Source organism: Argiope bruennichi, chromosome 3 (genome assembly GCF_947563725.1).
Source record: "Argiope bruennichi chromosome 3, qqArgBrue1.1, whole genome shotgun sequence".
In the NCBI taxonomy this organism is placed as follows: Eukaryota; Metazoa; Arthropoda; class Arachnida; order Araneae; family Araneidae; genus Argiope; species Argiope bruennichi.
This window is the reverse complement of record NC_079153.1, coordinates 44,043,258-44,058,009: the sequence shown is the minus strand read 5'-3', so window position 1 is coordinate 44,058,009 and position 14,752 is coordinate 44,043,258. Positions and strand designations below refer to the sequence as shown.

General features: G+C 28.3%; 1 protein-coding gene across 2 annotated transcripts in view; it reads left to right on the top strand.

Moving 5' to 3' along the window:
* The first annotated feature begins 5,392 nt into the window (after nucleotides 1-5,392).
* The window catches only part of LOC129963320 (protein PRRC2B-like), a 31,048-nt gene continuing 21,688 nt past the window's right edge, over nucleotides 5,393-14,752 (top strand). For both annotated transcript variants that reach the window (XM_056077623.1, XM_056077622.1), the window contains exons 1-8: nucleotides 5,393-5,563; nucleotides 6,990-7,161; nucleotides 7,850-8,100; nucleotides 8,489-8,714; nucleotides 9,338-9,657; nucleotides 10,594-10,856; nucleotides 14,257-14,313; nucleotides 14,399-14,615. In XM_056077623.1, coding sequence (XP_055933598.1) covers nucleotides 7,047-7,161; nucleotides 7,850-8,100; nucleotides 8,489-8,714; nucleotides 9,338-9,657; nucleotides 10,594-10,856; nucleotides 14,257-14,313; nucleotides 14,399-14,615 — 1,449 coding nt within the window. In that variant the 5' untranslated portion in view covers nucleotides 5,393-5,563; nucleotides 6,990-7,046. The remainder of the gene's footprint in view (nucleotides 5,564-6,989; nucleotides 7,162-7,849; nucleotides 8,101-8,488; nucleotides 8,715-9,337; nucleotides 9,658-10,593; nucleotides 10,857-14,256; nucleotides 14,314-14,398; nucleotides 14,616-14,752) is intronic.

Here is a 14,752-nt window from a genome sequence, read left to right as displayed (position 1 = left end):
CTGAAGAAATTAGGATTTTAAAAATAGTTTCCACTTTTTAAAAAAAAAAATCATAAGTGGAAAACAGTGTTCTCCTCTTGGTTCTCTCTCTTACTTAAACAATATGGCGCATTCTTCTTTAGCTTAACAAAGAACTGATTATGTATTCTGTATTTTCTTTGATTTATCAGATCCAAATTTTTACTTAAAAATTTTACAATTTAGGTATCAATGTCACAAAACCAAATATCTTTGATTTTGTTGGGATTTTTATTTATCATGTTCACATACACACAAACAGGTAGACAGATATAATTGGAAACTTGGTGCATATCTATAATTTTGGTACAAAAGTGATAAACTAATATTCGCCTATATAGCTTATTAAGTTTCAGTATTCACATATAGAGGCGAATTGACAGATACTCAACCTTTTGACACATTTTATCTAAAATATGTTGCAAATCGATATTTCAAATGATAAAATCACATACAAATTGCGTACATATCTAGCTCGCTGCATTTCTGAATTAACAACATGTAGGCATATTTTGCTCAAAATTCCATAGAAATTACAACGTTGATGAAAAGACAACATGCCAAATTGCATTTCCTAAGTAAATTTCTTTTTTAATTACAAACGTACAGACAATATCAAAAGTAGTTTTTTTCCCGTTCATATAAGGATCACAATCTTGAGGTGAAATTTGTTCGCAATTATATTTCCTTTCATATATGAACAAGTAAAAATTTTAGAAGCCGATATGACAAATATGTCTTCTATGTCATTTTTCAAACTCTTATAAAGTTACTATATAACAGATTTATTTTTTTAAAAAAAATTCTCATTTCGAATATCAAACCCTGAATTCATTTGATTAACGTGTAATTTTTAGCCATATTCAGACAAGAACTGAGCTGGCATCTTCTTTTCTAAATACCTTACGCTACCAGTTGAAGGACGTATCTTCAGCTGGTCACGGACACGTTTAAAGTGCATCAAGCCCATAAATACAGTTGACCTTCTGTGGAATCGAATTTCGAACCCACGATTCAATGATCAAGAAGTCGAAACTCTGCCACCACGAAAACGTTACACCACTTTCATCGTTTGAATACTTACTCTTTTTTCAATCCATTATTTTTATACGAGATAATTTTTGATAAAAACGAACATTTTCTAATATGTTTTGAAAAATAAATGGCTTGAAAATTGTATCTTACTTTAAAAGTCAATTTTCTGTTTGAATAAAGGTACAATATTTATCATGTTTGAATTCTACTGTCAGAGTTATTCATCATCTCTACTGCTTCTAGTGTTTTGTAAACATTTGGCTCTTTGCTTAAAGCTGCAAGATAAATCCACGTGTTTCTGGTCGACGATTTACAAAAGTAGGTAATATGCTTTCATGAATTTTCTAATTTAAAATAGATTTTGTTATATTTATCTAATTGTTATAAAGAATTGGTATATTTTAGTATTGAATTATTATATTTGCATAGATTTTATTGTCTTCTCCAAACAAATAATTTCGAACGAAATTTAACGAAGTTAATGATTAGTGTCTATTCTCTCTTAGACGTTTAAGACTCAAATACTTTTGGTATTTTAATTGTATATTTGTTCAAAAATTCACTCTATATTGACTATCAAGTTATTTGTGTATACATACAATGTAATGCAGAACTGAACTGAACCTTCTAGGGTCCATGAAGCAAAGCAAGCCTGGAGGACCTTCCTTTTAACACCTCCCCCCTCCCCTCAATTTTTAAAACACATTTTCTATTGATTTTAATTTTGTAAAGTATGAACTAAATACTAGCTATCACTTACACAAATAATTATAAAAGTTGAAAATTCTGACAAAATATTTAATTATACGTTCAGTTTCAGGAGAATTTTAATTATTTTGCTTCTAAGAAAATCGAAATTCAAATTTTAGTGAAAATTTAAATGAAACAATAAAAAATTTTTTTTATCGCTATTCAGTTTTAATAATAGAACTAAATATTTTTTTAATTACTATTACTGAATAATATATATATATATATATATAATATAGAATTTTAGAGTGACATAATATATAATGTGCAAATGAGTAAAATAGGATAATGTTTTAAAATTCTTCATAGGGCTTGATTTTAATCTGAATCGGTCTCTTTTATAGAAAATAAAAGCACAAAATCAAATTTTTCAATTAAAAAAAATCTCTGAGCTTGGATCTCTCCCCCACCCACCCCAAAAAAATTGTTGGCCTTATTTGTAGATGGTCCTGGCCTGATAAATCTTTGTTACAATAAATATGCACCTCTTTTGTTTGTATATTGACAGTTATCTTCAATAGTCACCTTCATCTGTATTTTTATTTTTAAAGATTTTGCAAAGATTATTTTGCAGAACATTTAGAAAATACTGTTCCTCCTGAAAAATGATATATACAAGATTTCATTTTTATAATTTTCTCAATTGCAATATCACTTTCAGAAAATATTATAACTTTTCGGACCCAGATGTTACAGCGACCATTTTACAAGCATTTCTTTTTAACCTAATTCCCCTAATGTATTCAAAACCAGATCTTAGTTTCAAGTGAAGTTGCTTCCTTTTTGACTCCAAATCCCCTTCTTAATTTGAAATTTTAAAATGTTTATAAATTTAAAGGACAATCCGAAATCAGATATATTATTGAGCCAAATACTCACATTTGGAGGTCTCGTTAGCTTGATGCATAAGATAACACTTGCAAATAAAAGTATTCCAGTTTCGAATCTGGAAATAAGTAAAAAATGGAAGCATAGCAAATTTAGGTTAAAAAATAAAAGTGAGATGACCTAGTTAATATTATATTTTTCCATGTTTGGATAGGTAATTATAATAAAAACTATTTATAGCACAAGGTACAAGTTTGGAAAATTCCGGTAAAACCCTTATACACAATATCAGAACTCAATACTAACTGATATAAAATAAGTCTGAGATTTTACATTGTTTCAGTATTGTAAAACAATATTATACAATATTATTTTCTACTTGGATGTTAATATGCAAATGAATATTCCTTTGGCTCTTAATAATATGATGTCACGATTTTAAATCCGTAATAAATCTTAGTGACTCAGTTTTTCAGAGAGAAGTTTCAAGATTCATAAACAATGAAACCAGACGATCATATCTGTCTCCCTGAAAATAATATGAGAAAAAGATTAGAATTTTTTTTTTTTTATTATTTCTCATAAGAATTGAAGCTTTCCAAATTCAAAAGTTTGAGTAAAAAATCAACGACAATTACTAACTAGCTAGATTTAAATTCATATAAATTTTTTTAATAATTCACTTTCGCCTGACATTATCTGTGGTTATTGTAAGAAATTCGATTGCAAAAGATATAATTACCCAAGTAAAGGAATCTGCAGGAAGAGATATAATTATATTTTTCTTTATGATTTGGGAAAAAAAGTATTAAGCCTTTCGTAAATGAAAATTATTTTTGTTTTGTATTTATAAATTAAATTAATTACTGATAAATGAAGCGAATTTTTAAATATTTGTCAAATTTGTCATATGGATATAGATATGTACTTCGTTTTCTATAAAAATACAAATGAAAAAGTGGATTAATTTAGCTAGTATCACTTAAAGTAAACGAGAACTATTTTAGGAGTGGAGAACCAGGAGTAAAAGAGTTCATTTAAAGTAAATGAGAATTATTTTAAGAGGGAGAATTTAAAATTCCAAAGATTATAAGAAGGATTAGATGATCACATCTGTTTTGAACCTTGTCGGATGACAAGGATGAAACATATCTCTTTCCCACTACCCTTCCAAAATTTGAAAACGTCCTCCCACCTTTTGACGACAATTTTAACATCAGAATCTTCAACACCACGAAGGATCTTTTATGGACCCAAGCACTTAATTTTGAAATCGCACTGCCTCTATGGCCCTAGGTGAAAGAAATTTGAATCAGACAAGCAGCTCTGAAATTTTTTAAATAGAATACAATATAAAAACAATTTCACCTTTGAATAGTCCTAAATTTTCACTTATAATCATACGAATTGTGAAGCAATTTCCCTAAATACATCTTTTTTTTCGGTGAGTGATTTTTAACAGAAGAAATGTCGGAAAAATGTGAAAGTAGAATCAAAACCATGAAATAGTAAATGAGAGAAACTGGAAAATAAATCAAAAGAACAAATAATAGATTTTTATAAGAAAGAACATTTGACCAAGCACTGCAGATATCTTTTAGCAGTCTTCGAAAATTTCAGGGAGAGAAAAGGCATGTTTCGTTTTCCAGTCTGTCACTGCCAGCGATATTTATTCAATGATTTTGATTTTTCGAAGTTAAACTGCCTCTCACATGATTAAATTTCTGCGTTCTTTCTTCCTTTTTATTATTTTCTTTACTGTTTATTGCTCATCGAATTTTCATTGCGGAAAAAATAAGTGAATAAGATTATAAAATAAACTACGGCTTCGTAAAATAATATCGGAAAGTACTGCAGTACTGCAACCCTAATGGATTAGCCAAAAGGTATAAGAATTAACAAATTCCGTAAAATCTTCCGTCACTTTCCAGGAATAATTTTACACTGCAGGAAGAAAATTGAACTTTAAAGATTTAAATAATATCATACTGGAGCTTAAATTAACACTTTATAAATAGTTCAGAGCAGGTTAAACTATTTTTGCTAGAGAAAAAGAAAGCTGCTGACTTGTGCAGCAAGTGATTGCTGCACAAGTGATTTCAATGCTATGTCTGCTCTTTCTAACCACTTTGCCGAATGACCTCCATTTTTAAAAGTAACATTTTATGGAAAATGAAATGAAATGAAATAGAAAATTTGATTTGAATTAAAACTGAAAATTGAAATTAATCAATAGCTTCCTAAATTTATTATTAAAAGCATCTTAAGCAGTGAATATTTACATAAATTATAAGAATATTTCATCTTTTTTTATCTCCAAACATAAAAAATAAATAAAAAAAACAAGACAATTTTGTAGAAACAAATATATACATTGACAGCTTAAATATATATTTATATACTTATTGATTATTTGTTGAAATTATTTTTTCATAGTATTGGCTATACCGGCTCCTTATATACATATATATTCTTTTGGAACTTTCATTTTTTTTTTCGCCTGAAGCACTTTAGTGAAGATTATGTAATTGCAGTTTCTGTTTAAAATTGCTTGGAGAAAAAACTGTTTATGCTATATTTTAAATAGTAAATTGAAAAATAGATTTTTTTGTTAAAAATTTTTTAAAAATCAACATCAAAAATTACTTAAAAATCGTTGTTTTGGTAAATTTCCCAGCTCGAGAAGCAGCAATCTTACCCCTAGTTGACGTTTCTACGGACCTATGAGAAGGGTGCTTCCTCTGTGACGTCAGCTTTTAGGTTATTAAACGCTACGGGAGAAAAGAGATTTGTTGTTCGCCATTTTGGAAAGGTCCCCTGAAATCGGACCTATTTGAACTAATTGTTACAATCTGCCGCCATCCATCCCTTGCACCTAAAACAAAACATTTCTATTCTTATTTTTCAAAGGAACCCATTTGGACGGACCGAGGTTTGTACTTATTTTTGAATTTAAAAGCATTCAAATAGCAATATAGAATCGTTAGCGGTTAGGTGAAAGTAATCGGATTTCATTTTTTTTTTACTATAAAAATTTTCTCTCGAGATAAAAATAAATAACTGAAAAGCTTTAATTTTGATTATCGCTAATGATTTCGGCTTTGATATTTATATTAGTCCTTCTATTTGATGATGATTTAGTGTGTTTATCTTTCATACTGCGCAATTGTATGTATCTATTGAATTAAAATTACATGATATATTAAAATTTACCTCTGAACTATTGCAAAAGTGTTGCTTCGATATGTACTTCAAAATGAATACTGAGTAAAATGTAAAGATTTATAAATTTTGTCGAATAATTATTTTGTGTGTCTCATTGTTTTGCAACTGATGTTAACCATTTTAGGCTTACGTAAAAATATTTCTGTCAGATTGAGTAAGTGGGTGTCGTATTGTTAATTAGAGAGATTATTTATGCTATTAATGTAGATTAACAAAGAAATTGAACTTTTTGCATTCGGTTTTGTACGTAAAGATGAACTTTGTTTATATTCTACTTACGTGAATAATTTTATTGTTGATATTAGTCGTATTCCATAGTTGAACCTGACTAACATTATATGCTGACGCAAATGGTCATTGGCCGCAAGCAGTCAGTTCCTTACATTTTCATTACATTATTTAATTTGATAAGTTATTTTTAAAAATCCATTTGATATTATTATAAGGTAGGGCTTTTTATAAGATAAATTGTTAGTTTTTTCCTTTTTGTCGTTTATATGCATGTTTCATCTTCGAATTAGAAGCATAGTCGATTATCAGCTTTCTTTTATTCTTTAAAAAGAGAATTTATAAAATAATATTCAGTTAATATGACCAGGGGTTTATAAATATTGTAAAACATATATGTATAATTATTTATATTCTGGCCATTCTAAGAAATGGTTGATGTTTTTAAATATATCTACCATTGTTTAGAAATAGATATCTTGAATTAAAATCCTAATTATTACTGAATGCAAGCCTGAAGGTCATATTTGTTCATGACATTATTAGCTATCTCTTCATTGTATTATTATTCATTTATAAGAGATTATTATCGTATTTTAATTGACTTCTTAATTATAGTATTTTTTTTTCATCTTAATAATAGAGCGTGGCTTAAAAATATGACATATAATAGAAGTATTATATTCTTTCATCTAAATTACAAATTTAATTTGTATAACAGTATTTTTAAGTGTTTTTGATGATAAATATCTTTTTCATTGTACTAATTCTGATTAAGTTTTGTAGAGTTTAAATTATTAATTCTAACTATTCATTTCAGATCTAAATCTAAACTGAATATTTTGAAAGAACTTTTAACTGTTTGTTGTAGTTATTATATAACTGTAACAAATTGTTTTCCACAGGGAGCGGACCGTTCCCTGGGTGCAGTGCTCTGTACTCAATGAATTCTTCTGATCAGCATGTCTGCAGTTTCGGGGCTAAATGCAAAGGCGGAGAAAGGAAGGTCGAAGTATGTTGCATTGGATATAAATAGTATATACAAAGGCAAGAGTTTAGAGAACCCAAAAGCGACAGGTATGTAAAAAGTTTTGTGTACAAAAAAAATTTCTAAAATTTTTCAAAAATTATTTAACTTATTAAAAATTATTTAATTTATTCATATTCTAATTAAAATTCATAGCATAACATTTTTTGTATAATTTATTTAGATTACATTTTTGTGAAATGTTTTGTTAGCAGTTATTTGTTACATTTTTGCCGTAATTTTAACTTTATGTAATGTAACGTCAATGTAATTTGAATGGAATGTAGTCCCTAGACTTAGCGAATGCCATTTTTACTAATTGTAATATCATTAAAAAAAATGAATCTGTATGAATATATATCATTTACAGAGCTGTATATTTTATGTAAAATGACAGGTTGTACTAACTTCTATGATTGATTATTATTCTCATATTTTCTTACAATTTTACTATGCAAAATATAATAGTTAATAGTATGCTTAATAATCAATAATTCTATGCATGTTTTTTAAAATTTTAAACTGTTATATTTCTGCTGTTTTATAGCACTTACTATTAGCACATTGTTACTTATCCACATTGTTAGAAGTTATTTAGCATGTCAGTTTTCAGAAGAAAAGTGAATTTTTAAATATTTTCTGCAATTTATGTGTTATATTGTTAATTAAAAATGATGTGTATTATTGATGAAAAATGTCATGTATATATTGATTTCTTTTATTCTTTAAACATTCTAGTTCAACCAAAGCATGGCTTACAATCACTGGGGAAAGTCGGCACTGGGCGGCGTATGCCTCCTCCTGCTAATTTACCAAGTTTAAAAAGTGAAAATAGTGGCAATAATCCTAATATAAGTCTTGTTCCCAGTGGAGGTCAAGGATGGGGCAGTACCACCAAAGAGAAAAGCAAAACAGAAGAGACCAATGGAAATCAGCAGCAATCACCGCAATCGCAGCCAGCCTCTTCACTATCACAAACTACTCAGAAAGTAAGGTTTTTTTAATAGTAAAAGTATAATTTTTATTTTGACTTAGCAGATCTGAAAATCTGAGTTAGATATGATTGAAAGATTAATTAATAATCATATAAATTTAACAACTTGCTGCTGCTTTAAAAACTTTGTCTTCTGTAATTGTTATTTTTGTGAATATGTTTTTATAAAGTTGGAGTTTTATTTCTTTATCACATTTTTATAATAAGTTTTTCATTTTGTAATCATTTTAACATTCTGTATTAATTGTTACTTGTTAGGAAAAGCAATAATTATAATTTGTTTTCAAAATTTTGTGTATGAATGTTTATTAGGGAGGAAAATTATTATTTCCATTTTCAAAATTATATATGAGAAATTCTATAGTTCAAATACTGTTTTCTAGACAAGTACAACAAACACAGTTTCAACATCTGGAGTAAACAAAACATGGAGCAGTGTCACACAAAGCCAAGAGGATGGTGGTCAAGAACGGAACTTCTTGGGCCAGCAGTCGCCATTTTTTCCTCAGGAATTCCCCAAGTTAGCTGGTGGAGATGTACCAACAGAAGGCAACCAGAAATCAAATGTAGATTCCCAATATGGACCAGGACCAAGTCTAAGACCACAAAGTAAACAGTTTATTTATTTAGTTTAATTTATTTTATACTTATATGTTTAAATTCATTACATATCTCATTATTCCTGAAAATATATTTTAGTACTTCATTTCCATAAAATTTAGCTGAAAATAAATTTAGCTAATATTTAATATAGATCTATTGTTATTACTGTTTGAAAAAAAATAGTATAAGTTGTTTATTAAAATTTTTTTAGAAAAAATTTAAAACATTTAAATGATGCAACAAAATGCTTTATATATATTGTTAAATAATGAAACTTATTTTTATTTATTGTAAATTTTTTACTCTAAATATTTTTTATATAAGAAAAATTATGCTTATTTATATTTTCTTCTGTATATAGGTTCACAATATAACAATTCATGCAAATTAATATCATTGTTTTGCATTTGTATATAAAAATTTTAAGTTGGAGATGCTCTGTTTTATAATGAAGCTTTTCAAAAGTACATTACGATTCTGGCCATTTTTCTCTTAATACTATTTGATATAGAATAAGAATAGTCTTTTCTAATTTGTCACTTTAATATCACATGCTTATTAAATTTATAAGGAAATTTTAAAACTCTGAATATTAATATTTTTGGGATTTTTTTTATATATTTTTGCAGCCGAAGGCAGCTGGGGAAGAGGAACACTCCAGCAACAGCCACCTGCTGGATCGGCAGGCGGCCAACAACAGAGCAGTGGCAGTGGCGTGAACGGCCCACAGACTTCTTCAGATACCCAATCTTTGGCCTCAATAAGAGACCAGCGACCTTACTCGGCTCCTAGAGGTTCATCTATTTCGGGCAGTGGTATTGGCAGTGTTCCTTCAGGTTCTGAACCGCCAATGGGATCTCTAGGTCATGGTCCTGGAATGGGCAGTCAGATGGGTCCAGGCTCAGGCATTCATCCACCACCACAATATAGGGGAATAATGCCATCATTTGTAAGTTCCTCAAATTTGGATTTGATTTTAGTTTCTTGGCTTTGTAAAAAATGAAACAATTCATGCAAATTGATTATGATTTAGATAATATTCTTCAAATTAAAGGATGCATACAAATAATAGAATTGAATACATTATTATAGTTTTGGAGAATTTGGCTTAAATTAATGTCCATAATAAATCATTTGATTATTTTATGATGTAAACAGATTTTGGCATCTTTCTGTTCCTTAGGCAGACATTATATTAAGTAGATATTAGGCATTATTTTTTGATATATGTGCTTATTAACAGGGAGTCAGTGATTAAATGTTCTATTGACTGTTGCCAGTGTATGCAGTTAAGCCTAAAGTTTGCCAGTGACATTTGGTTAATACAGAAATATAATTATTTCTGTTCTATCTATCTAATAGGATATTTGCATTTCATATATCTATACACAAATTATATAAATATGTTCTAAACCATTTGGAAAAGTAGTTTTATGAGTTGCACATATATATATAAAGTTTGCTCATTTTATTTTTTTATATTATCACCTTAAAGAATACAAGCATGTATGTGTAAACATGTTTTACAAACAGTACTGTTATGCTCATATTTTGCTAATGTGTTTTCATTGAAAATTGTATAAACTGAATTGACTGGTATATTTTCTTATAACAATGTGCTAATTTTATTTTTCTCATTTATTTTTTGCATTGATATATATTTATAGTATTTCATACCAGCAATTAATGAGCAAAGATTGTATAATGGATTCTTTCATATCTAAAATTTAACTTTGCCTATGGCATGTATTTATACACTATTTTGATTCTATGATTAAGGAAAATTTGACCTAAGAATTTTTAATTTGTGGAAAGTTTAGTTTGATAAACTAAATAATAAATTAAAAAAATCTAGTTCATTATAAGTTACAAATATTTTTCTTAGATGTTTGGTCGAAATACTTATCCATCTGGTTACCCATCAAATTACCCAAATGTTCCTCCTCCACCTCCTCAACAAAGTACACGTCCTTCATATCCATATTCAGAAAATAGACGACAGCAACCAGTACGTCCTCTTGCTGAAGAAGAGGCGTACCAGCGACCGGCAGCTATCATAACTGAAAAGGCTCTCAAAGGATTTGATGAAATTCTCCAAAATGATGCTCAAGATACTTGGGCCACAACTCATGGAGAAATAGACTATAAGTAAGTTTTGATTTCATGATTATTTTCCCTTCACATGCACATTATAAAAATTGTCTGAAGTGTATTTTTTTAAAAAATTTTTTTGCTGGAATGATGAAATGAGGAATCATAATTATATTGATGACCATATCCTCACCACCCACATTTCTGATGGCATTAATCATAAAATATAAATTAGTTTTATATTATATTTGATCTTTTTGATTCTGTACACATAGTTCACTTTCTTAAATTTTTATTTAATTTACACTTTTCATTGAATTTTATCGAAAACCGTTATTGTCTCTGTATTATATTAAATTTCAACAGTAGCATAAGTTTTCTTATTCCCATTATTTGAAGTACTTTTACAAAAGGAAATGGTTAGTAAGGGTGTTTTAAGAAGTTTTGTCATAAATAGTTATATTTCTTCTGATCTCACAAATGTTTAATATTACTAATGTGATGATATGAGGGAACAGAATATTTTTGTTGACCATTACCTCACCACCCACATTTCTGATAGCAAAGAAATGATTTTCACTTATATTCAATGAAGAAAATTTTTTTCTGGTATTCTAGTTAAGTGGTTTTAATTGTATCAATATAGCTAATAGTTATTCTCTCTTGTTTTACTATCTCATAAAATTCCATTTAAGTTTGCAAATATGATGATTAGAGGGATCTGAATGATTATGTTGACCATAACCTCACCACCCACTTTTCTGATGGCATTATGTTGATTTTCAGATTCAGAAGTCTCTTATTTTATTGAGTATCTCTTCTATCAATTTTAAAAGCATGAACAAAATAGTAAATCAAATATATTACTGCATTTGATTCTTCTTTTTCATGATATGAGTATTTTTTTTGTAGTTCTTTTTAAATTTACTTGAATTTGATGAAGTTCTCTTCATAAAACATATTTGTTGGTTTCATTCCATGAATGATAAATTGAGGAGACATAAATTTTATGCTGACCATTTCTTCACCATCCACATTTCTGACTATTTTTAATTTTTGTGTGACTGTTTCAGTTTTGAGTATCTTGCCATTTATCTTGTATAGATATATATTAATGTAAAATAGTTCCATTTTTTTTTTTTTTGCTCTTATCATTTGCTTTCACATCAGATGTGTTGATAATATGTACATTTAGTTAGATATGTTTGTGCTATTCTGCTAACCCAGCATTACTGTCTTTCTGGCATATTAGCTGTTGATGTGAAATATTTCTGAACTAAAACAAAATTATCAACAATAACAACAACAGAAAACCCCAAGTTATTATGCTATAAAATTTTCTAATTTTTCTTTTTTTAATCAAATTTGCTATGTAAGGATTTTGTACTTCCACTATAATGACTGCTGAAAAGTTGATGAAAGAATATTTCTCTTCCCTTTGATATGCAAGGCTGTGAAAATGATGACAAGAGGTATCAGAATTTGAGTTGATGACCTTTACCTCACCACCCACATTTCTGATAATAGTTTATTCATGCAAACAAAATTTATCCATTAACTAATATGGAACTGAATTGATTTTTTTTATCTGCCCTTTGATATGCAAGGCTGTTAAAATGATGACAAGAGGTAGCAGAATTTGATTTGATGACCTTTACCTCACCACCCACATTTCTGATAATAGTTTGATGCAAACGAAATTTATCTATTAATTAGTATGAAACTGAATTGATTTTTTTTCCTATTCCCTTTGATATGCAAGGCTGTGAAAATGATGACAAGAGGTATCAGAATTTGAGTTGATGACCATTACCTCACCACCCACATTTCTGATAATAGTTTATTCATGCAAACAAAATTTATCCATTAACTAATATGGAACTGAATTGATTTTTTTATCTGCCCTTTGATATGCAAGGCTGTTAAAATGATGACAAGAGGTAGCAGAATTTGATTTGATGACCTTTACCTCACCACTCATATTTCTGATAATAGTTTATTGATGCAAACAAAATTTATCCATTAACTAATATGGAACTGAATTGATTTTTTTTATCTGCCCTTTGATATGCAAGGCTGTGAAAATGATGACAAGAGGTAGCAGAATTTGATTTGATGACCATTACCTCACCACCCACATTTCTGATAATAGTTTATTGATGCAAATGAAATTTATCTCTTAACTACCATAGTCATATCTGCCTTATAGTTTGTGTAGTAATTGCATGGCATATGTTTAAAGTGTTCATTCTAATAATGAATTGCCTTCTAACTAATTGCTAAGCTTTTACGGATAAAAATTTATTTTAAAGGATATATTGTTTTATGTTGTTTAAATCAATAAATGAGATCTAAAAAAATTACAAAACATAATTTCAAATAACAAAATTGCTTTCTTCTGCAACAAACTAGCCACATTTTGAAGCTTTTAATATCATTGTTATAGATCATTTCATGATATAGACTGATTTCACTGAAAATTATCCATTCATACTGCTCTTTGAATCATTAAATTTGGTTCTAGTAACTATTTCCTTAATTCATTGTTGGCTTTTTCTTTAGTATCATTCAGAAGCTTAATAGCATAACTTTTTGTGCACTTTAATACCCCTGCTGATACTTGCATTCTGACAATTTAATAATTATCAATTTTGTAAAGAATGGAGCAAGAGTTAATTGAAGAGGATATGTATATGAATGATTGTTTTTATCTTAAATAATTTTTTGTAGTGAAATTTCATTTCTGTTATACTAAATATTTATTTCTTTAAAAATTCTTTGTTTATACGTTGCATATAATAATTTCTAATAGAAGGAAATGAAACAGTAATTCAGAAAATAAGGGAAAATGATTGACCTTATATTTCAGCGACTTGTAAAGTTCTTGCATGTTAAAATCCTTGCAAGAAAAAAAACTGGAATTTTTCTCTGGGTTTACCATTTTTGTTGTGTGGTAATGCAAATAAAAATTTAACAAATTATCTCTTCTTCATTATCCATTCTTTTGATGTCCATTCATCCATTTCCTTACTTTTTTTTTCTTTTAATCAGCTTTATTTTCAAATGATTTTTTCTGAAACAATGAATTGAGAACAATTTTTTTGATTACCATTTCCTCACCTACCTACATTTCCGATTGGCTTTCAGTTAGAGCTTGACATTCAGAACCCAAGTTTTTTTTACTTACTGTCATATTGATCAAGTGTTAAAATGTTGTAAAATTCACCATTTACGTGCAATTCACATTATCGAATAATTTTTCATGAAAATAATAAATTTTATATGGTCATTTTATTTTTCATTGATTATAATGTAGATAAAATTTATACATATGATATATAATGTGAAATATAAAATTGATGTTAATAATTCTTTTACTTTGGTATTTATTTAAGCTAAGCAATATAATAATAATTTTGTTTGAATTATAATCTAGATTTTCTTTAATTTTTTTTAGTGCAAAATTAGTATTTAGTGATGATGAAGAATCTCCTACTCAGAAAAAAGACAAAAGGTGGGAATTTAAATATTTAATGCTTAATATGAGGATTATAGTGCTTTAAGTACAAATGATAACTTAATTCTTTTCCATTTTTCAGAGATGCTGACGATAAGTCTTCTAAAAATCAAAACAATTTAAAAACTGAAAAGGAAAGGGATCGTAAACTTGATAGAGAAAGAACTGCTTCGGAACGTGAAGCTAGACCCTTGCGCGATTCTGAATGGCCACGCGAGAATAGGTCTGAAAAGAAGAGTGACCACGAATCTGATTGGACTTTTGAAAGAGGAGACGGCTTTGATAGAGATAGAGAAAGAGTGAGTTGATTTGATTATTTATTTTTCTTGTATTTTACAATTGAAACAGCATATTTCAAGGAGAGGCTGTTAATAATTATCATGTATTGTTGGTTAAATCAACAAACATTTTAAAATCCAGTATTAAAATTGTGGAT